At 37.8% G+C, this 23,916-nt stretch overlaps 2 protein-coding genes across 4 annotated transcripts in view; both read left to right on the top strand.

Annotated features, from left to right (window-relative positions):
* Positions 1-3,890, top strand: part of MAPK13 (mitogen-activated protein kinase 13) — a 31,293-nt gene extending 27,403 nt beyond the window's left edge. Inside the window, exons 11-12 of the mRNA XM_039323267.1 lie at positions 205-381; positions 2,704-3,890. Coding sequence (XP_039179201.1) covers positions 205-381; positions 2,704-2,783 — 257 coding nt within the window. The 3' untranslated portion in view covers positions 2,784-3,890. The remainder of the gene's footprint in view (positions 1-204; positions 382-2,703) is intronic.
* Positions 3,891-7,556: 3,666 nt separating this feature from the next.
* The window catches only part of BRPF3 (bromodomain and PHD finger containing 3), a 40,623-nt gene continuing 24,263 nt past the window's right edge, over positions 7,557-23,916 (top strand). For all 3 annotated transcript variants that reach the window (XM_039323264.1, XM_039323263.1, XM_039323262.1), the window contains exons 1-4: positions 7,557-8,857; positions 20,293-21,659; positions 22,429-22,585; positions 23,654-23,785. In XM_039323264.1, coding sequence (XP_039179198.1) covers positions 20,311-21,659; positions 22,429-22,585; positions 23,654-23,785 — 1,638 coding nt within the window. In that variant the 5' untranslated portion in view covers positions 7,557-8,857; positions 20,293-20,310. The remainder of the gene's footprint in view (positions 8,858-20,292; positions 21,660-22,428; positions 22,586-23,653; positions 23,786-23,916) is intronic.

Here is a 23,916-nt window from a genome sequence, read left to right as displayed (position 1 = left end):
AGGTTATTGCTTCAAGTTCCTTCTACAATAAGCTTCAGCTATAGTAGTGAGCCACTTATATTTGTTTACTGAAATGTGAAAAGTGGATGAAGCAATTTAGCCAATTTAGTTTGCCAACCATTTTAAACTTTTAGATTTATCCTTCCTATAATACACAATTATAGCTTTCTTTCATTTTTACAATATTTATATCTTTCCTTGCAGCTGTGGACTTGCTTGACAAAATGTTGCAGCTCGATGTAGAAAAACGACTCACAGCAACCCAAGCTCTGGCCCATTCATACTTTGATCCATTCAGAGATGTTGAGGAAGAGACAGAAGCCCAGCACTCCTATGATGATTCCATAGGGAGTACAAAGCTTTCAATAAATGAATGGAGAAGTAAGTTCAGCTGAACAGTTTTTATATATCCTTACCTTTCGTGCAATCCTCATTAGAATTAATGAACCTGAAATCCTCCAGTTCCTCCACACCTAATAACTAGTTATATTAATTTTGAATACAGTCTGAAGTATAGGTTCTCTCTGAAGTAGATAAAATTCATAAATAGGAGTAGAGACTTCAACTTGGCCTACACAAATACTAATTAAGAAAAATCCTGTGGGTAACTCCCCCAATCTTTTTTTTACCAGTGTTACTTGCCCCATAATTCTTTGGGTAAGAAGAAACATAAAAATTTAGCACACTATAATGGAAACATCACCACACTGCATTTCGTCGTCATCATGATGAGGGACACTTAATCCACCAACACATTTCTCATTTTAGGTTTAAGATTGAGTGTCAAGCAGAAGCACTTGGGAAATAAGTCTCCTAAAGTATAAAGACCAGGGACTATTCAAAAGGGGAAAGGAAAAAGAAAAAAGAAAAAAAAAGAGTAATGAAAGGAATACTTTCTAAAGACACCACCAAATTATATGCCATAAGCAGCTCAGATCTCACCAGAATATTTTTTTTTAAAAAAAACTCATTAGACTTATGAATCTTGTGGAGAACCGGACATGATGGTTATTGGCCTAGTTGGCAACTATGGACATGTTAAATTTCATGTGCCATGTTTTCCCCAAAATAAAACCGACCCCCAAAATAAGCCCTAGCCTGATTTTTTGGGGTGGGCCTAATATAATGCTGGCCAGCACAGGCAGCAGCAACCGCACGGGGGGCAACGGTGTCCAACAGCAGCCGCAGCGCACTGGCTCCTTGGAGGAGCGCAGGTAAGTCCAGTGCGGGGGGAGACAGGTGACCCAGACGCTTTGTGCGCTTTTTGCCCAGAAGGAGACTGGAAGCTTCATCTGCTTGCAAATGGGGTGTGTGGAAACCCAGGGATTTACTTCGTTGCCAATCACCCCATTTTCAAGCAGATGAAGCTTCCAGCCTCCGTCATTTCTCCATCTGTGCAAAAAGTGTTTGGACACCTATGAGGTGCTTGGGGCAGCTCCACTCCTCCCCCACCTGCCTCGCCTCATGTTGGCGGCACAGTGCAGCGAGCTACATGGCCTCCTACTGCGAGCGGCTGCAAGTGGCCATGCAAGCTCCTGGTGGACGGGGCTGTTAGTGCCACCACCATGAGGCAAGGCAGGTATCAGGAAAAAATAAGACATCCCCTGAAAGTAAGACCTAATGCCTTTTTGGAGGAAAAAAAATATAAGACCGGGTCTTATTTTTGGGGAAACACAGCATGTATGGAAAAAATATAGTTAAAAACTGGTTGGTGGTATCTTTCTAGCAAGTGAAAAAGGAAATGAGGCACTCTTCCATTTTCTAACTGATAGAAAAATTCTTGGGAATTTATGGATAAACCACATTTGGAGTACTCTTCAAAATGTTAATGTTAAATGTTAATGTTAAAAATTAAATAACCCTAACTGCTTAAAGCCTGGGGTATGCAGCAGGAAATGAATCTACTAGATAAAAGTAAGAGCCAGCAGGTAATGGCCTAATTTGAAAGATAAGATGAAAAGTTAAAGAAGCAGATCTTGATTTATAATCCTTTCCTATAAAACCTTAATAAAGGCAGTGAACAGCCCACCTTGCAGTGGGTACATTCTTGGGTCTATGATATGGAATGACAAACTAGAACAGGACTCACTTATACTGAAGAGATGAATTGATAAATCTAATAAATTGAAGTTTATTAATGACAGGTCCATTTTTTTAGTCCACATTTAATTATTAAGTATTCACATATCTAAAGCATTTCTTAGCCATGTATTATTTGTTATCTTCATGTATTATTCAGTCAAAACAGTATAATACTAAATATACAATTCAATATAGTGGGATCATAAAATCGTAACATTTAAAAGGTTTTAAAAAGCAGCTAGTCAACTAACTCCATACTTAATAAAAGTAACATAAAATGCCACCTATAATAATGTTCTTAAATATCATTTAAATACAGCAAGAGAAATTACCCATCCCTTCGTGAGAGGAAATTCAATAGAATGGGCTACTAGTAAGAATTGGTCTTTTATAACCTTTTAAAAATTGAGCAGTTTAGGAGGTCCTATGTATTATAAGATGAAATATTGCCACCTGTTATTATTTTTATTGCTTCTTAAAAATTATACTAGGATAGCAACAGGTATTTTCAGCAGCATTCGGTCCTCCATCCATTATAATTTATTAAAATGTGCTCAGTGTGCCTTTATTGTTGGAACAAAAATGCGCTGACATATATGTACATTTTGCTTATTTTTAAAGGGCATATTTACAGTGAAATACTGTCATTCAGCCCAATTGCTCGGAAAGATTCCAAGAGGAGAAGTGGAATGACCTTATAGACTCTTGTATGTCTAACGCTGATCAACCTTTCCAGTGATATACAACCACCGGTATTTTGATCCTAAAGAGGAGTAAATATAAATCTTTCCAATGATATACAACCATTGGTATTTTGATCCTAAAGAGGAGTAAATATAAATCTTTCCAATGATATACAATCATGGTATTTTGATCCTAAAGAGGAGTAAATATAAATCTTTCCAATGATACACAATCATTGGTGCTTTGATCCTAAAGAGGAGTAAATACAAATCAAGATGAAAAAGTCCATGTACATATAACACAAGAATAGTGAATCAATACAGGCCAATTTTGCTCTGAACATCAGAGTGATACCACAACCTTGAGTGTTGCAAGTCAAGGTGATTCTCATTAAATCTCTTTGTGATAAATGTGATGGCTATGCTTTTCTTTTTCTTGTACTTTTTGTAACTGGTTCCATAGATTTGGTCTAAAAAGTTAAAGTAAATGTCTCTACATGTTGATAAAATCTTCTTTCTTCTAATATTTCCAAATAAATAAAGAAGCATAATGTTTCAAAAAAGAAAAATATTTATATAATAAAGGAACAGTTGCAAAGAGCAGTTACATTATGTTCCTTGTGATTCTTTCTGACTAAATATTTTACATTTGAAACAGATCTCTCACTTCTTAATGGCCTTATATTAGCCATATAGTATTGTAAATGGAAAGTATTTACATCTTTAAGCATTGATAATAGCCATCTGGCATGATTTTCACAAGTATCCCAGTATGTTTCTTTGTGAATGTTAACTCTATTATTGTAATTTATAATTTAGGATGTGTGGTGCGTGTGCGCACATGCTCACTTACACATACACACATATATACAAGAGTCAATGATTTATAATTTAAGATAAAAAGGGGAAGAGCTGAATATGCTGTTGGATTGCAGGCCAATTGGCAATATTTAGTACTTTAAAATGATTGAAATGTATAATGAAATGAAATGAAGGGTACTTTCATATTATTGTAATTCTCAGAAGTATTTTATGATAATCCATGTTTATTTTCAATTCAATTTTCAATTTGAAATGCTAAAAAAATGAAAATCAAATTGCAGAATGTCTTGTAGTAAAAAAAAAGTCTCCTCACCCCACATTTTTATTTGGAAATGCAGAAGATTGCATTAAAAATTTTTTCAAAACATTTTATTATTCTCTTTATGAACACTTTTTTCTATTATCACTAGTGAGCAATATATTTCAATGTTGAAATCTTGCATTTTTCTGTTCTCCTTTCAGTGTGTTTTATTACTGATTTGTAACAGTTTTAGAAATAGAAAAAAATGATTCTAAATTGAGATGTTTCAATAATTACAAATAGTTGCAATGTAAAAATGAGGCAGCTTTAGTTTGAGAATGGCTCCTGTATAAACAAATGTTGAAAGTTAGCAGCATTCAGCTTTCTGCATTGTCATATTTGTATATTGATAAAATACAAAACTCTAGGAACATTCATTTTGGGCTGCTGTAAAGACATGATTTCCAAATATATTCAAATAGTAGAGCGCCAATTATTCAAGTTGTGCAGCTAATGTATTAGTTTTTATTATTTTGCTTATGTGCCATCAAGTTAATGTTGACTCTTAGTAACCTCATAGATAGAACTTCTCTAGTATGATCCATTTCCCATTTGATCTTCTGAAGCTGCACCCATTGCCACTAAAATTGAATCCACTCGCTTTGCTGATGGTTGTCCTCTTACCTTTTCTTCCACCTTTCCCAACAGGTCTATCTGTCCAGTTGTGTTTTTTAGTATACCAATTCAAGCATGGAATCTCTATTTGAGTTCAGAGATTATTTTGGAAGTCTTGTTTTCCATTCCTAATACCATCTTCAGTCTTTTTACACCTCCTTGTAGAGGTCAATATAATTTCTGCACAGCCACTTTAATTTCTAGATATTACATCTGGTAACGTACACATATACAGTATAGGCTTGTTAGAAAATCATTTGACTGGCAGAAACTGATTAAGTTTTTCTCCAGATCCATTTCTGTTTCTTAGGCTAATAATATTTTCAGAAGATTTTCCTCCTTACTATTTCCAACTTTGGCAATCCAGTCTCCAATAGAAGAACATCTTACATGCTTTCTTGATGTCAGATTGAGCTTGACCATAAAACTCACCAGAACCTCCTTTTCTACATCAGTGATTGGAAAATAAACTTAACTATCATGTTAAAGAGTTGTCTGTGAAGTCTGATATTATTCAGCCACTGACTGCATTGTACCAAATAGTTCTTGCTCCACCCTTCCTATTACAGCAACACTTGATCTTTGTGCCCCAAGTAGTAAACTGAATTGTCCATTTTCTGATGGCTAAAATATCAGTATGAAACCACTTTACTTCATCTTTCTCTGTGTTGAACTTTCCCATGTTTATGCTTAAGTTCTATGTTCCCACTGTAATCTGTCTTTGTAGTTTCGGATTTTCTTTTCCTGCATGACAATAAGCCAACACAGCAACTAGATGTTCCTAAGGCTTTCATCTAGCCACACCACAAACACTGTAGTACCCCAAAAGAGCCCCAGCTGTTCCTCAGGAGCATGTTCAGTGCCATCTGACCCAAGAAGCTCAACATCCAGCACAGAAATCACATTATCTCTGTGCCTTTATTCCAATAGTTTACCATTGCTTTCTTTTATGCAATACTGTACAAAATGTCTTTGCCATTGTCAAGTGGCCTGATACAGCTTCTTTGCTTTTACATTTTTCATGATCTTGCTAGGAATCTGTATATTCATAATATACATTCCTGATGTTTTTTGCTCATCTCTCTCAAGGACACATACCACTACCACAATGAGGAAGCATAACTTGAGTGATGTATTAATTCTACACTTCACAAAACAATTATCATATTGGCAGTAAAAATATCCGAGTTGCAAACCAATCTTATTTTGGAAATGACTTTTCTCTCCATAAATTATTTGGAAATATTTCTCTGACGTCTTTGCTCTACTCTGTATTTGGAACTCAAAAATATCCCTTTTTGATACCTAATTTTAGTTTTATATTAGTTCAATAGAAATATCTATGAAAAAAAAATCAACCCATTAATAGAAAATAAATATTAACAATTACTAGCTGCTATCAAGGAAACTTAAATTATGCAGTTGCATCAGTGGAACATTTTCTTAACGTGTATTTCCAAATCTGTTTCAAAGCACTGGAAGCAGATCATTCCAAAGCTATTATCAGATTGCGATATAATAATGAAAGGTTTGGACTGGTATTGAGGAAATATGTTTAATTCTCAGCCACTGAAGCTCATTGGTTGATTTGGAGGAAATAATTTGCTATCAGCACATCCTACAGTACCTCAGAGGGTGATTGCTGTGGGAAAAATAGGATAGACTAGAGCATATCCTATATGGTGTGCATCTCATAAACTCTTACACAAAAAGTGGAGTATCATTCTACTAAATAAGTAATACAGATGAGAGCAACAAATAGGATATTTTTTTAATTTTAAAGTAACTTTTATTAAATTGTATGCATTTCATAAAAAATACAGAGCTCATAAGTGGAACATTTTAAACAAATTAGAGGTTATGATAAAACAAACTTAATCAGAATTATATATATTAAAATAGTAGAGAAAATCTAACATATTTACAAATTTAATTTCTAAATTGCCAGAGTGCAATTTCTGGATAGTTGGGTATCCACATTTATTTTATTACAGCTTGACTGAGAATACTTCCCACCCTATAATAGCAGCTGGCTTTTAAGGCAGTGCATTTTCATTTTTCATTTTTTGCTCCTGGGGAGGAAAGCTATGGCAAATGTAGATAGCATACTAAAAAACAGAGACATCACCCTGCCAACAAAAGTGCATATAGTCAAGTGCATATAGTTTTCCCAGTTGCAATATATGGCTGTGAAAGTTGGACCATAAGAAAGACTGAGCGCCAAAGAATTGAGGCCTTTGAACTAGGGTGCTGGAGAAGACTCCTGCGAGTCCCTTGGACTGCAAGGCGTTCAAACCGGTCAGTCCTAGAAGAGATCAACCCCGACTGCTCTTTAGAAGGCCAGATCCTAAAGTTGAAACTCAAATACTTTGGCCACTTAATGAGAAGGAAGGACTCACTGGAGAAGAGCCTAATGCTGCGAAAGATTGAGGGCAATAGAAGAAGGGGACGACAGAGAATGAGGTGGCTGGATGGAGTCACTGAAGCAGTAGGAGTGAGCTTAAATGGACTCCAGAAGATGGTAGAGGATAGGAAGACCTGGAAGAACATTGTCCATGGGGTCGCAATGGGTCGGACACGACTTCGCAATTAACAACAACAATTTTCATTTTGAATCTGCATTCAGTAATAACATGAGTAGCTTTAGCCAATTGATTATACCATGCCGGTAATAAAGGTGTAAGCATGTTAATGAGCAAACTATATAACAATTTCAATTTATTTTTTTCTTATGCAGTATCTTGCTAATAAGAGCATAAGAATGAGTATCCAAAGTTCTTCCTCTTCCTTCCACTTAGCATTCATGAATTGGATCCACTGCAATATGTTTTTTTTTATATGAATCTGACACCTTATACTTTCTGACTCCTTTATATCACTAGCTAACTCATAACTCATCCTAAAGGCAGGACAAGAAGCAACAGATGGAAACTAACCAAAGAGAAAAGCAACCTAGAACTAAGGAGAAATTTCCTGACCGTTAGAACAATTAATCAGTGGAACAACCTGCCTTCAGAAGCAATGAATACTCCAACACTGGAAGTTTTTAAGAAGAGACTGGACAGCCATTTGTCTGAAATGGTATAGGGTTTCCTGCCTGAGCAGGGGATTGGACTAGATGACCTCCAAGGTCCCTTCCAACTGTTATTATTATTATTACATTTAGAATCCTTGTAATAGCATAGGGCTGCAATTTATTGCAAATATAACAATTAGCAATGGGAAAAAAGTTCTGTACAACATATGCAACATAAATCCAAAATCCAGTCCCTTCACAAATCAAAGTTTAAACAGCACAGCAGTACTCATCTTTCCTATTTACCTTTACCTAAGTGGTATAATTCAGGACTGCTATCTTCAACCTGGTGCTTTCCAGCATATACTGGATTACAATGCCAGTGATTGTTATCAGGGGGAACACCTTTAGAGCAGATTGAAAGGCTGATTCAGACCCAGATTCTTCAAATTTATGAGAAACAGGCTCACTTATTACAGTGTGGCACATAATGTTAACATCACATGTAGCTCACCCGGCCATATTCAGACACTTGTCATTTTGCTGGGCAGGGCCTCCCAAAGCATAAGCCTGCAGCAAATTGCCCACATGCTCCAATCTACATATGGGATACACACGTTCTTACACGGAAGTGACTCTCCCTGTAGGAATTGGATCAGGTATGAACAAGCTCTTCAGTTGCTGCCTCAGAATGATTCCCAGCACTTTTTCCTCTCGCATGTCGCCAGAATTCAATTTAGTCCCCAAACCGGCCTCCTAAGCAGCCAGTTTCAAGACTACCCCCTCCCCCCGCCCTTTCTAAGGCTACAAGTGCCTCTGTCAGCACCAGCCCTCGAGGTCTACCCGCCACCACACAGGGTTCATTAGCCTATCTCGGTCACCTCCCCCCCCACACACACCGCTGCCCTCAGGCCTTCCAGATCTATGTCCGGAGAGGAAAAGCGGAGGGGGGGCGGTCCTTGTCGGGGGGGCGAGAAAGAGAGCCGAGCGCGCCTGCAGCCCCCTCCCTCGCCGCCTCCTTCCCTCCCCCCCCCTTTTCCTCTCCATCGTTTGGCCGAGCTGCACTCCTGCTTTTGCCGCCGCCGCCTCCATCTTGCCTTCCCTCGCTCCCTCCCTACCCTCCACCCCGCAACAGGAGCTGGAGCCGCGGCGGAGGTACTGAGGCAAGAGGCAGCGGGGCCGAGAGGGCTGGAAGTTGCGGGCATGAGGGGGCGGCGCTGAAGAGATAAGGGCTGAGCCGACATCTTGTTCCCCCCTCCACCCTTTACCGACGGTGCAATCCCGAACGCTCCGCGGAAAACCAGGGGCCCCGCGGAGAAGAACAAGGCGGCGGCCCAGGCAAGTAGAGTCAAGATCTCCCCCCCGTGCCGCCGCAGTCGCAACCTCCTTCCCCTTCCCTTCCTCACGATCCCCGAGGATCCCATGAAGGCTTGGGCGGGAGCGGGGTAATAGAACTAGAAAGGCTTGGAGCCCTCCGAGATGTGGGGTAGGGATCCTTCCTCAACGCCTTATACCGAATTTGAGGGTCAAGGGAGAGAAACTGAGAACGCGGGGGAAGAGGGAAAGCGCTCCCCGCCATCTTGTTTGCCCTCATAACCGGGACATCATTAGCCACGCCCACCTTCCCCTTCATCATTGGTTTAGACAGGGACAGGTCGCGCCTGTTTGGAACCTGAAGGATGCGATTGATTCCATTGAGGGATGATGGACAGCGTCGCTTTCCAATCGGAACACGGCTATGGATGATTCGTTTACCTACTTTGCAATTAATTGAGGGATTCCCCCCCCCTCCCGGGGCTTGGAGACATTGATAAATTTATAGTTAGGCCTACTTTTTCTCCTCCCTCCCCTCTCCCTCCTCTGTGGAAGGAAGTGAGACGGCTGATGTTTGAGAGATCAAAATTGTTGCGTTTTGTGTCACGTGACAAGAGCCTCGCTTGCAACAGAGTTTAGATCGTTCCCCTGGGAAAGTATTTCCGTAGAGGGGCCTGGGGGATTTTTGTTGGGATTCGATACTTGACGTTGTGCAATGCCTTGTTCAGGAAAGGCTTTGCGTATTATATCCAAATTCTGCTCAGTGCCTGCAGGATTCTGCCAAGACAGCTTTTTCTAGATATAGTGATGTCTGTAGTCCAACCTTATTACACACTTCTGCTGATATCAGTTTGTTGCTAGAGAGTCACTACTGTGTTGAAGGAATTGAGAATGCCTTGGCGGAATTCATGGCTGCCCTTCCGTATTCAGGGAGTTACAGGAATCTTGGAAAAGATACACCGAGATGACCGAAAAGCTTTCATGCGTTACCTTGAATATAAATGGGCGATAGAATAGAATTAAGTAAATGTTAGTTTAGGTTGACTTTCAATTTTTTTCTGTAGAATTGTAGAAAAACATTTGGGACATACTTTAGAGATCATTTAGTCTACCCCTCTGCAAGAAGGTACCATTACAAGATCTCAAGGGTATTCATCCACTTAATTAACTATGGCAACAGTATAATGTTCCCACAGACATGAAATAAAAATGATCCCCCCTCTTTGAAGTAGTTTATTCATTTTGAGGCAAGAAAATCTTGCCACTTGGGTATACTTGTCGGTGTTCAATTGATTTCTTCTGGGTTATAGTGCATTTTAAAAACGAAGTGGGACACAGTACATAAGCACATTTTTTTTGTAAGTCTGTGCATGCAATGCTTTGATTGGTTTTGTCTAGTGCAAAAAAGTCTTGCTATGAAAATATAGCTTTAATGTCTGATTCATTGGCTGCATTGATACTTCATTCTAAATCCAAGAATGTTTGGTTTTGGCTTAATGTGTTGTACAAATAGGTATTATAGTGGCTAAGGCAGGCATGGCTATAGTCAACTGCGCATTATACAAATCATGATAAATTGGGAAATATGAATCCTATCATCAGTTAGACATTTGACCAATTCATTCAAAACAATTCTCTATTTCTTCCCCCTTCCTTTGTTGTCCCCATATATTACATGTCCCAATACTTTAATAAATGTAAACACCAGGAATGGCAGATTTTCCATATCATGGTATCTAGATCCTAAATGTCTGTTTCCTCTCTTAGCTGCCTGTTTCCTTGTTACTAATATAGTCCAACCCAGTACATGCTGCTGTCTTAATTTCCACGTCTAACTTCTGGACCCGAGCTGTATGTCAACTTTTGTATGTCAAAAGTTTTATCCACTCTGGTGAATGAGCTGTGCAATGTAAAGGAAGGGGAGTGTGAAATATTTGAAAATATTTCAGTAGTCCTAGGTAAAAGTGGCATTAGCAAATATTATCCTATCTTAATTAAAATCTGAAAGAGTACCTAGAAGGCTGATAAAATTGTTTGAAAGCAAGTTTTTCATTTAGTAGATTGCTTATTAAGTAGAAAATATTAGAATATTTAACTGTAAATCAAATACTATTACAACTTAAAGCATCTGTTTATTAATGTATTTATTATTTATATATCTTCTCTTTTTGTTTTCACTTATTAAGTTGGACATGTTTTTACTGGCCCTTAATCTGTAATATTTATATAGTTAAATAGATGAATTTTTCTTTAACAATTTTCTCTCTATATCTGGGAATATTTAAATGAGAGAAACAATACAGTATGGGTGACAGAGAAGAAGTATAACTCTATAAACCTCTATAACTCCATTAGACCTATACTGTTTGATAAGAAAATGCGATATAGATTTTAGACATGGTATGAGAAGGAATACAAGCTCACTGAGCCCCTTACCTTCTCTGAACCTGCAAGGCCCTATATAAACCATCTTTAATGTGGTTTATGAGCAGTCACATCCAAAGTGCAAGAAGAATAAAAAATTAAACCAGATTTCAGAATTCATCATAGGGATCAATCTAAAGTTGCGTACACACACAAAGCCATGATTTTAACCATATTTTATGCACCTAACTAGGGAATTCTGGGAGTTGAAGTTTATACAGCTTAAAGTTGCCAACATTGAGAAGCACCGAACTAGAAGATTGAAGTTTCTAAGTTCTGAAATGCATGATTAGATTCAATGTTAAATATTAAACTAATTATTTTGTACCATGAGAAACAAACTGTTAGGAAAATTCATTCTGGAATGTCATGTTTGTCCATTTTTGTTTTAATTGTATTATGAATAAAAAAATTAAAAAAAATATTAAACTAATTAATTAAAGCTATGGTAGGCTACCTGCACACTGTGGAGCCCTTGATGAGCTACAGATATTCTCTTCTTTCAGTATCTGAACACTCTTGTGTTTCTTCAGTTTCTTTGTGAAATTGTTAAAAATCACATGCATACTGGCACAAAAATATCAATTGTTATCTGTGCAAACTATTCCCAGGGCTAATGGTTACTTTGGAAAGGAAACTTTTCCATCCAATTTGCAGGCTGTATTTGTGGTCCTACTGTAGCTGTAGTCCTAGAAAGCAAAGAAAGTATATATTTAATATTATATTTAGTTTGACCAACTGAGTACACAAAAAGAAATTCTGGTGATTGGAGCCATGGAGAACCACTCCCCCTTTCACAAAAATAGGCAGTCAGAAGAGGCTATTCAGGGGGCAGCTGCCTTTACTTTCATCCTGAGTTCCTAAATTCCTCTGCTAGGGTCTACAGGAAGCAATAAAACAGGCAGAATTTACAGGCAATACATTTTGAATTGAGAATCTTGTTTCTAAGTGGGACTTACTTGGGAGGATGATCTGGATATGAAGGACATTGCTGATGGAAAAAATAGTGCTAAATTAAAATGATACACAGAATAAAGTAGTATGTATCATTTTAATTTAGCATTATTTTTTCCATCAGCAATGGAAAAACGTTATTTTGCTAACTGTAAAAAGCAGTGCATCAGCAGTACCTAAGGGTACATATATTTGGAAGGCGCTTGGGAAGTCTCCTCAACCAACCTCTGCTCAAGCAGGAGACCCGATACCATTCCAAACAAATGGCTACCCAGTCTCTTCTTAAAAGCCTCCAGTGATGGAGCACCCACAGTTTCTGAAGGCAAGCCATTCCACTGGTTAATTTTTCTTGCTATCAGGGAATTTCTCCTTAGTTCTAGGTTGGATCTCTCCTTGATAGGTTACTTTGTAAGTTATCTATTACTATTTGTCCTGTCCTCAGATGCTTTGAAGAATAAGTTGACCAACTGTTCTCTGTCACATCCTCTCAAATATTGGAAGATTGCTATCATGTCACTCCTAGTCCTTCTCTTGGTTAAACTAGAAACACCTAGTTCCTGCAACCATTCATCATATGTTTTAGCCTCCAGCTCCCAATCATCCTTGTTGCTCTTCCCTGCATCCTTTCTAGACTCTCAACATCTTTTTTCTATCATGGTGACCAAAACTGGATGCAGTATTTCAGGTATGGTCTTGCCAAAGTAGTATATTAAAGCACTTCATGTGATCTTGATAATATCCCTCTGTCGATGCAACCTAGGACTGCATTGGTTCTTTGGCAGCTGCAGCACACTCAACAATATTTAAGTGTTGTCCACTAGAACTCCTAGAGTCCTCTCACAGCTGTTGAGTCACGTACCACCTATTCTACAGCTGTGCATTAGGTTTTTCTTGCCTAAGTATAAAACCTTACTTTTCTCACCACTGAATTGCATTTTGTTGGATAGGGCCCAGTGTTTAATTGCTGATGCACTGTCTGTCTTCTAAAGCAGAGGTCCCCAACCTTTTGGGCACCAGGGACTGATACCATGGAGAAAGGTTTTTCTGCAGATCAGAAGGGTGTGGTTGTGCATACTGCTTGCATCCCGCAGATGGGGCTTTGTTTGTGCGGTCCGGTTGCTGGCATGCTGCGGCCAAGTGCCAGTCCACGGATTGGGTGTTGGGGACCCCTGTTCTAAAGTTTTGGCTATTCCCCCCAGCTTGGTATTGTCTGCAAATTTGATGAGTTCTCTTTCTATCCTCTCATCTAAATCATTTATGAAGATGTTGTACTGGGCCTAAGACAACCTTGAGGCACCCCACTGCATGTAGAACAGTTGTTGGAATTGGGTACCTCTAGTTTAATGAAAAGAAGGACTACGGGTGACATGATAGCAGTGTTCCAATATCTAAGGGGCTGCCACAGAGAAGAGGGAGTCAAGCTATTCTCCAAAGCACCTGAAGGCAGGACAAGAAGCAATGGATGGAAACTAATCAAGGAAAGAAGTATTATAGAACTAAGCAGAAATTTCCTGACAGTTAAAACAATTAATCAGTGGAACAATCTGCTTCCAGAAGTTGTGAATGCTCCAACACTGGAAGTTTTTAAGAAGAGACTGGACAACCATTTCTCTGAAATGGTATAGGGTTTCCTGCCTGAGCAGGGGGTTGGACTAGATGACCTGCAAAGTCCCTTCCAACTTTGTTATTCTATATGTAGTTCCATTGAGGACTACACGTTAAGTGCAGTTGGTCAGCCAATTATGAATCCATCTGCTGGTGATGCTATCCCACATTTTTCTAGCATACCAATAAGTAGGTCATGGTCTACTTTGTCAAATCCTACTGAAGTCCAAGTATATTGTGTCCACCGCATTTCTCTGGTCCATTAATTTAGTCACTTTGACAAAGATTGCAGTAAGGTTTGTATGTCATGATCTGTTTTTAACAAAGCCATGTTGGCTTTTAGTAATAGCTTTGCTTGCTTCCGAATAATCCTTGAACAGTTTTGCCATTAACTTCTAATTTTATATTTCCAAAATCATAAAAGAGAGAGAAGACAATTAGTTCCCAGCAAATTATGGGAGCTCCTTGGCTCAAGTTAATCAAACTTGCATACATTATGAAGCCCGTGGGCATGATTAGATTATGAATGCTTTCTAAAATCGGTAAAGACATGGATTGACAATTATACATGATTTTTTGTTCTCCCTCTTTCTATGGGACCTTTAACTTTTTTCCCTGGTGCAGAAGTCTCAGAAAATAAATGGTTAGTAACTATTTTGTAAACCTTTGCTTGAATGAATAAAGATATGTGCTGAACAAAAAATTGCTTTTAGTCAGCCATTTACAACCTGATGTCACTAGTACTATAACTCCCAGAGTTTTTGGAAATCATCTGATAGGTAATGCTGCTATTACCTAATGCCTTTCTCTTCCACCTTTTGTATGCTTTTTCTTTTCTTACTCTCATTTGCTTTCCATTTCCCCTTTTTCTTCTTTAACAGAAACTTTAAAGGTTATTACATTCCTTTGCTCTATCTTCTGTATAAACAAAAATATTGTGTCACCTTAAAAAGTAACAAATTCATTTTCACATCAGCTTTCATGGATCAGAGCGCATATTGTCAGGTCATGGAATTTATTAGTCCTTTAAGAAGAACATTAGAACTCTATGAAGCTTCAGTTTGATCAAACTCCCTAATTAAATGATGGAATCAGTTTGATGCCTCTAATTGGGTGCCTTTGAATTCATACAACTATTTGATAGACTTTTATGCATCAAATCTTGGAAAGTTCTTACATCTCCTTTATAAAATATTCTGCTCTCATGGCAGAAATGAAGGGAGAAATGGAAAATGGAAAAATTGCTTTGGAATCTTTGAAGCTTTATAGTCATTCCTTCAGTAAAGCAGAATATTGGTTTCTTATAAATGTTGCTTTTAAGCAATGAGATATTACGTTTACTATTCAATAACTAAACTGTTTGACTAATGGCTGGGAGTTTTGTTTTCTCTCTACAAATAGGGCTAGGCATTTTTTCATCTTTCAGAAACTTGTATTGAGTCTGATATTTACAATTCCTGGCACTCACAAATTTATACTACTGCAGTCTTCATTTTGCGAATGAGAAGTAGTCAGTTGTGATCTATCATTTATATTTGGCTTAATAAATCATAGTTCATTTGGCTTTACACAGTACTTATAAATTCCACACTGGCATGTGTAAACCCATCACTGTTTAAATTCAGGCCTTGTGGTCTAATTTATGTACTTTGGCTGTTTTCTCTCAGAATGTTCAATTATAAGAAAACGTGCACATTATTTTGTGACATATTAGTTGTTCTTAGTAAGGATATTACCCAACTGAGTGTTTTATAGTTTTTGGAGGATCATCACTGTGCTGTTAAATCTAAAATCAGTTCTATATAATATGAATACATCTAGCAAAACCACCAACCAATATTTTAGCACGTGCAGAGAATCATAAGGTTTGAGGGGACTTTAGAGGTTATGTAGTCCTATCCTGTTCAGGATCCCTTACAGCAGTGGTTCTCAACCTGGGGGGTCGGGACCCCATTTGGGGTCGAACAACCATTTCACGGGGGTCGCCAAACAATGCAGTCTGCCATTTTTTTCCCTCTTTTCCTTAGCTGTGCTACTCTCTTTTATTTTATTGGCTTTTGAAAGCCAATAGAATAGACTCTCTTGAATAGAGTCTAATTCTATTGGCTTTCAAAAGCCAATAGGAATTGTCCAGGCTCTCTCTGCCCTGCCGAGCTCGCCAAAAGTCCCATTCTGCAAACGGTGCTGCACCAGTTGAGTAGTCCTCAACGTACGACCGGTTGAGTAGTCCTCGACTTATGACTGGTTGGGGGTCGCGGCATTAAAAAGGTTGAGAACCACTGCCTTACAGCATTTCTGACAGATGAATATTCAATCTCTGAAGAATTCCAGCAAAAGAGAATTCACCACTTCATGTGGCAGTCAGCTCATGTTACTGGGAGATTTATCTTGATGTGTAGCCTGAAAGCTTTTCCTTATATTTTAACCCACAGTTCTGGTCCTGCCCTGTGGAACAATAATAGAAAATAATTTCACTCCCTCTTTGTGTGAAAGTTCTGTCGTAGCCCTCCTAATGATATTCTGGAAGTCCTTTAAATCATGGCTGTTCTCCCAAGTTCCAGGATAGGTTAGCTGTGGTGCCTGTCTCTTTGGGGTTCTTTTTTTAAAATGAAATGTGGTTAACTGGATGTTTCAGATTCTTCCTCTATTGTTTTTCTGCTTTTAAATTGCAAAATATCCAGAGTAATTCTGGAGTTGGGTAGCCTCCAAATGAAACAAACAGAGCTTCACACCTCCTCTCAATCTTTTATATGGGCTAAGCATAGCCAGATCCTTTAAGTATTTCTCATAGGGTTTGTTTTCTACACCCTCCACCATGCTGATACCCTTCCTCTGAACTTGATCCAATTTGTCACTGCTACTTTTGAAGGACAATGATTTGGATTTGCACTACTGTTAATGCATGCCAAGATAGTATTTGCTTTTTAGCAGCTGCATCATATTCCTGGTACATGTTTAATGTATAATCAATAAGGTCACCCTGACCCACCCTACTGCATTCTGTAGTATTCATTTTGGCTGAGTGCTCAGATCTATCTATACAATTTGGATCTTGTTTCACTAAAGTATTAACTATCATTCCCAGTTTCCCGTCATCTGCAAACTAGCACAAACCAAGTATAGTTTGTGTACAGTTGAATTCAGAAGATAAATATTGTACATACTTTACAACTATGCTTCCCTCTCTTTCCATCTTGCTTGAAACCTCCCACCCCATTTTTTCTGGAAGTTGCCTAATTACTATCTTAGACTGGAAGAAGAAAAAGAAAGAAAAGTGCCTTGACCTCTCCTGTTTCATGTTTCCTTATTTGATGAAGCAATTTAACCATTGAATTCTCAGCAACACTATTCTTTGATACCTTAAAATTATTTTTTTGTTCAAAAATACAGGCGGACTATACCCCTGTACTATAAATATCTTTTAATTTGACATTTATGAATTCATCTGCCCACTTACTGTTTATTGAACGGATTTTAAGTCATTCTTTAGTATTATAGTCAGAGCAATATGAAGTGCTATATAATTGTTATTTTCTTCCTAGTGTTTACCCGCAAGTGTGTATGTTCAACTTTTGTTGAATCAACTGAATACTGATCCATTGGTTACAGTGGGATTTGGTCCCTTCCAACTCTGTTATTCTGTTATTTTCTGAATTTTTGACATGCTGAGGCCAAAAGATTCTCCTTCACTGATATAGTCTGATATTTCAGTCCATATCCTTAGATAACGTTTACCATGTGGGAGAAGATAGAGAAGATGGAATGCTATAAAAGAAGACGATATAGGCAATTTTTGTAACTATGTGATAAAAGTACCTTCTTTTCTCAATTCTCCAGCTTAGCTACCTTAAATTCCATTGTGGTTCTCATACAATATAAATTAGTGATTTAATGATACAATATAAATTAGTGATTTAATGATGCGGCTACATTGTAACATTTAATATTCTCCTCTAGCCTTCTAATAATAATATTAATGTTTTAGGTGTGGAATATTTTTAATATTGTCCTTTTATGGTTTTTTGTATACTGCAGAGAGTTATATTTTGTTATATGGATGGTTATATAAATAGGATGGATGGTTGGAAGGACAGACAGACAGACATTAAAAAACAGGGGCAGCACCCTTTCGCCTCTGAAAGTAAATTAATTCAGCTCAGTGCTGCCATCTGCTGAGGTAGTAGAATCCTAAAATGGAACATTAATTTCCAACATAATCTTTTGGAAATGGACTTGGATGGAGAGGGTGAAATGTGGAAATCACAACGTATTCAGATATTTCCAAATCAATTCTGATACTTTTAGCTACAGGAGAAATATCTGAAATCTTTGTATGCTATAGAGTATAGGTAGAAGATATTTTTTACATGTTTACTAAATGAAAGTAAAAATGACAATACTAAATAGAAATCAGTAATGTGAGATTGGATCTCGCTTGATTTAAAGCAGCAGAAAATTTTGCAGTTCAAAATTTTCTGGGAAATTTGTATTAATGATAGTGTCCCATTGCTAGTTTTCTACCTAAACAAGCAATGTATGTGTCACTGCTGCTGTAAACAGAATAAAAAAGTTCCTAAAAAGGATATCTCTTGATATAGACAAAAAGCTCAGTATTGTACCTCGATAAAGTAAAGTGGTCATGGATACTTCCTTGTCTTTCAGGGTGCTGTGTACGCTGAACACTTTATGTTTAGTCTAGCTAAAGTATCTTATGTGGTTACAAAAATGAAAAGCTTGGACTTCATAGTCATTCTGGCAAAACTTTTTCCCTTGGAAGACAGTTACATTAAGTTCAGAATTTACATGTTAGTGACCAAAATGTTTGTTTTCTACTAGTAATTTCTACAGTAACTAGCCTGTTATAAACTGATTTTTTAAAAATCCAATATAATACTTATTGATGTAGAAAAAAAATCCTATGTGTCTGTATTCACATATTTGCCTTGGCAATTAGTTTCTAAAGATTTTTCTAGTTCTAATGGTTTTGCAGCTTTAGAAAGCTCATTTATTTAAATTAAATTGCCCCTGAATAATAATTGCACCTTTCAAAATAAAAAGCCAGGATTTGCTTTTGTGCAAAACCAAACTGCAGGCCAATCCACACTGGCAGATTTCTGTTTTAACAGGAGTATTATCTGACAATAGCTATTTGGCACTGTTATTTCATGGTGTCTAGTACTGTACTGTACTGCAAACATTACAGTCAAACTTTGATTGGATTCCAGTCAAAAAGTATAATTCCTACTTTTCATGGTTTGTTTTGATTAAAAGGTTTTGCTCACATTTAATACAGTACTAAGTTTTCTTTTTGTTACAAGGAGTCATCCTAGTGAATTTTAAGCTCTTCAGCTTCTCCCCTCCTGTAATGCAATTGGAAGGAGTTTGAAAACATTTGCTTATGTTTTAGATTAAATGTAGCTTGTTGTGATGTTTAAACCTAGACAAACTGGTTTAGTGTAATATATCCAAGCCAAAGCAAATCTGACTTGCTGTCTGGTTAGGAAAGGAGGTGTTTGGAAACTGTCTAGTTGTAGTTAGCTGCAACATTCTATAAACAAACTAAATTCAGGAATCATGGTTTGAAAATCAGATGTTTTAATCTAGCCATGGTTGGTATTTATGAGTTTTTAGGTTTAGTCATTCTCGTTTATTTGTAAAAAGAATTGGCATGCTTTGAAACATCTGCTTTGAAGGATTGGCAGCCGTAAACCCCAAGAATATTGTGATATTACAAATAATATTACAAAAACTTCAGGAATATTACAAAAATGTCAGGAGAGACTGATTTTGAAGGAAGTGAGATGATCTATTATTAAATAAAATCTGTTTATTGCCTGGATCCCAGCTTGTATTAAAACCATAATTTGGTTTGCTTGGCTTTGATATAGCCTATTATGTGAATCTTTTCACTGTGGGGATCACTAACCACTTAAATAATAAAGATAGTCTTGCAAGATTTATTTTGTGAATATAAAGTAATAATTTTGGTTCCTGTGACTTTGTAAACATTTTCATCCCAGCAATGGACTAGGATAGCTGGGATAGCCATTGCTAGCAAATGCAAGGGTAATTGTAGACTTGATCGGATGTTGTTGCACTGAAATGTGGATATAAGGCGTTGTTCTAGATTTAGTTGGTCATATTTATTCTGTTTTTATTTGATGTCATTTGTGAGCCACTTAGAATGATCATGTAAAGATAAGCCGCCATGTAGGTTTTCTAAACAAACAAACTGGCTTCTATAGAGTCCCCTGGTTTATAGTTTATATATTGTTAAAATTTGGCCAGCTGTGCTTTATTCAATAAACTATAGTTAACTAAACTGCTGTTTAGAGTGCTTTGTTTCTAAGAACCATCAATTAGAAATCACTCCAAGCAATTCATCAGGTAATGAATTAGACTACATGTACTGAAATGATGTGCACATGCTTGAATATAGTGGTGTTCAAATTATTTTCTGTTGTAATATCCTATAGATTTTCCAACTTGCTGCTATGAGGAAACCTCGGAGGAGGTCCCGGCAGACTTTGGAAGGAAGACGTTCTCCTTCACCATACAGCTTGAAATGCTCACCCACCCGAGAGACTCTGACATACGCCCAGGCTCAGCGAATAGTGGAAGTTGATATTGATGGCCGTCTCCATCGCATCAGCATTTATGATCCTCTGAAGATCATCACAGAGGATGAGCTAACCGCCCAGGACATCACAGAATGCAACAGTAACAAAGAAAACAGCGAACAACCACTTTTTCCTTCAAAATCCAGGAAAAATCAGTGCAAAGGCAAAAAAAAAGAGACGTGCACCAAACATGCTTCTGGAGCATCTTTTCCTCTACCACAGCCCAGCTTTCGCATGATTGACTCTTTCAGCCAGCTGGATGCTCCACCCTTGCCTTCAGCTTACTATCAGTATATTGAGAAACCACCCGAGGATGTTGATGCTGAAGTGGAGTATGATTTGGATGAGGAGGATTTGGCCTGGCTTGACATGATCAACGAAAAAAGGAAAAATGATGGGTATGGATCAATTTCTGCAGAAACTTTTGAATTGCTACTAGATCGTCTGGAGAAAGAGTCATATTTGGAGAGTCGTAATAATGGAGCCCAGCAGACCATGATAGATGAGGATGCTGTTTGTTGTGTTTGCATGGATGATGAATGTCATAACAGCAATGTCATTTTATTTTGTGACATTTGCAACTTGGCTGTGCACCAGGAGTGTTATGGAGTTCCTTACATCCCTGAGGGACAATGGCTTTGTCGCTGCTGCCTACAATCCCCTTCCCACCCTGTTGATTGTGTCTTGTGTCCAAACAAAGGTGGAGCATTCAAACAGACCAGTGATGGTCACTGGGCTCATGTTGTTTGTGCCATCTGGATCCCAGAAATTTGTTTTGCAAACACTGTGTTTCTGGAACCCATTGAGGGAATAGAAAACATCCCACCTGCCCGCTGGAAACTAACTTGCTACATCTGCAAGCAGAAGGGCATGGGAGCAGCTATCCAGTGCCACAAAATGAACTGCTACACTGCTTTCCATGTTACCTGTGCCCAGACAGCTGGTCTCTTCATGAAGATTGAGCCCATGAGGGAGACCAGCCTCAATGGCACCACATTCACTGTGCGCAAAACTGCTTTCTGTGAGGCACATTCCCCTCCTGGCACCATGAAAAAAGGAAACACAACTACTCTTCATGAAGGAGATGAGGACATTGTAAAGAATGAGACAATGGAGAGGGGCAGTCCCAAAAATAAAAACAAAGTAAATTGGAAGCAAAAGGTGAAAAAGGAAAGCAGTGCTTCTGTGCCTCTGCTAATGGTCACACAGATCCCTTCTTACCGGTGAGTGGCGCAGCCATTCCAGTCATTATTTTGGTCTGCCCTGGTTTCTGCTTTCATCTCAACAGGACTTAATCACAAGCTATGTGCATTTTCCAATTATTTATGTCCTTCCCTTTAGAATAAACAATCCCTCCAAATGGCTTACAAGAAATTTTAAAAGGCAGATAAAAATAAATATTATTTGAAACAAGCAAATAAATAGACTTTTAGGGTCCCTTCTAAATAGCCAGAAGAGGGGGAGCGAAGTCTAGCTTTCCTTCCCCTCTCTCAGGAATCATTCGTGCAGGGTGGGTGGTGGCAGTGACCCTGTGAGAGGGGAATTAGAAAGACTTTGCTAAGTAGATTTCAGGATGAATGAAACAGCCTAACTATGTGCTTGATTATAGCCTCAGTCCACAAAAGGTAAACATGTTTCTTAAAGTTCATATTGTGGATTTTTTTTTGAAATACTAAATTGCTTTGGTTAATTAAAACTGTGAAGTAAATTTTGTTCATTTGAACTCATTTGGTGGATGGGCATTGCTCATTTTACTATTACTGCTGCTGAACTGGATCTGTGCAACTGTTTCTAGTGGCATGAATTTTCTAGTTGAAAATCCTCTAATCTGAGATACTGTATAGTTTGTATTTAAAGCTCATGTGACTAGAGAGTTAGGCAGTGGTCCATATTGCCTGATGTAGAAGAGTTACCATGTCTCATGTGGATTTGCGGAATCTGAATTTGGATTTAATAAGGTATAAGCTTTTTTGATGCTATTATTTTCCCCAGGCTGAATAAAATCTGCAGTGGACTCAATTTCCAGAGAAAGAATCAGTTCATGCAGAGGCTGCACAATTATTGGCTATTGAAACGTCAGTCAAGAAATGGTGTACCACTGATACGGAGGCTACACTCTCACTTACAGTCCCAAAGAAATGCAGAACTGGTATAAGAATTTTTCATCATGATAGTGCTGCCCGAGTAGTATGAGGGAGAAATGTTTGATAAACTGAATGGGAAGGTTTAGGAAAGAACTAAATGAAAATGATCCTTTCTGGAATACCTATTGTTAGTTAGATTAAGTTGATTAATTTTGAAAGTTTGAATGAATAGTAGTAATGAAATTATTACATCTTCTCTTAGTGGATGTTTGCATTGTATAGTTACTTTACTATCAGTTATGGGTGCATCACATCGATTTTTACATTACATAATATAGAAAAGGCAAAACCAAGATTAGAGTAGATATGTTCATGAAACTATTCCTTAAGCCTGGAAATAGGGTTAACTCATTCTATAGAGCAGTGTTTCTCAACCTTGACAATTTTAAGGCATGTGGGCTTCAACTCCCAGAATTCCACAGCCAGCAATGCTGGCTGTGGAATTCTGGGAGTTGAAGTCCACATGCCTTAAAATTGTCAAGGTTGAGAAACACTGCTATAGAGCAATGTTTTTATTCATTGTGGATATTAACACTTGGATTGTGGGTATTAGTTATTAAATCTTTCTTTCTCCTATAAAGGAATATTTTTCAATTCTAACTTTTTAAGTGCAGTTACTTTTCACAATGCCCTGAGTGTAATATGGCATTTATCTTTTTGTTCTATTCAGATTTATTTATTTAATAAATGTACATGGGCATCCATCTCAAGTATATGACTCTGGGTGATTAACAATATTAAAAATTATATAAATATAAACAGAGGGATGACCTAGTTTCCAGAGGGATGATATTCCAGATGGCAGGTGCCACAACAGAAAAGTCTCTTCTCTTGGGCCCCACTGCTGACACTCTAAAACAGACAGGACCCACTATTGGACTGAATGGATGGATGGGTAAAAAACAACCTGAGAAAGACAATCCCATAAGCAACCTGGCACCAATTTAGGGTTAAGAATTAGATACTGTGTTTTAGGTAGACCCTAATTGTGAATTATTGTGGAGAGAAAGAGAAAATTGAGAGATCTGAAATGACAGAATACAATCTGCAGCAATAAAATGTTATCTCCACAGAAGGAGCAGGATGAAAAGACTAGTGCAGTAAAAGAAGAACTTAAATATTGGCAGAAACTTCGGCATGACTTAGAAAGAGCACGGCTGCTCATTGAATTAATTCGTAAACGTGAGAAACTCAAACGTGAACAGGTAAATAGAAGTATGACTTGATGGTGCTTTAGCATTGTTTCTGTATATTAATTGCTACTGAAAGTTGCATATGCATTGCAGATTTTTATAGCTACTGAGGGATGGATTTATTTATTTATTAAATTTATTTG

Source organism: Crotalus tigris, unplaced genomic scaffold (genome assembly GCF_016545835.1).
Source record: "Crotalus tigris isolate CLP2741 ecotype Arizona unplaced genomic scaffold, ASM1654583v1 scf7180000024167.7108832, whole genome shotgun sequence".
Classification (NCBI taxonomy): Eukaryota; Metazoa; Chordata; class Lepidosauria; order Squamata; family Viperidae; genus Crotalus; species Crotalus tigris.
The sequence above is the reverse complement of the archived record's forward strand: the minus strand, read 5'-3'. Positions and strand labels throughout refer to the sequence as shown.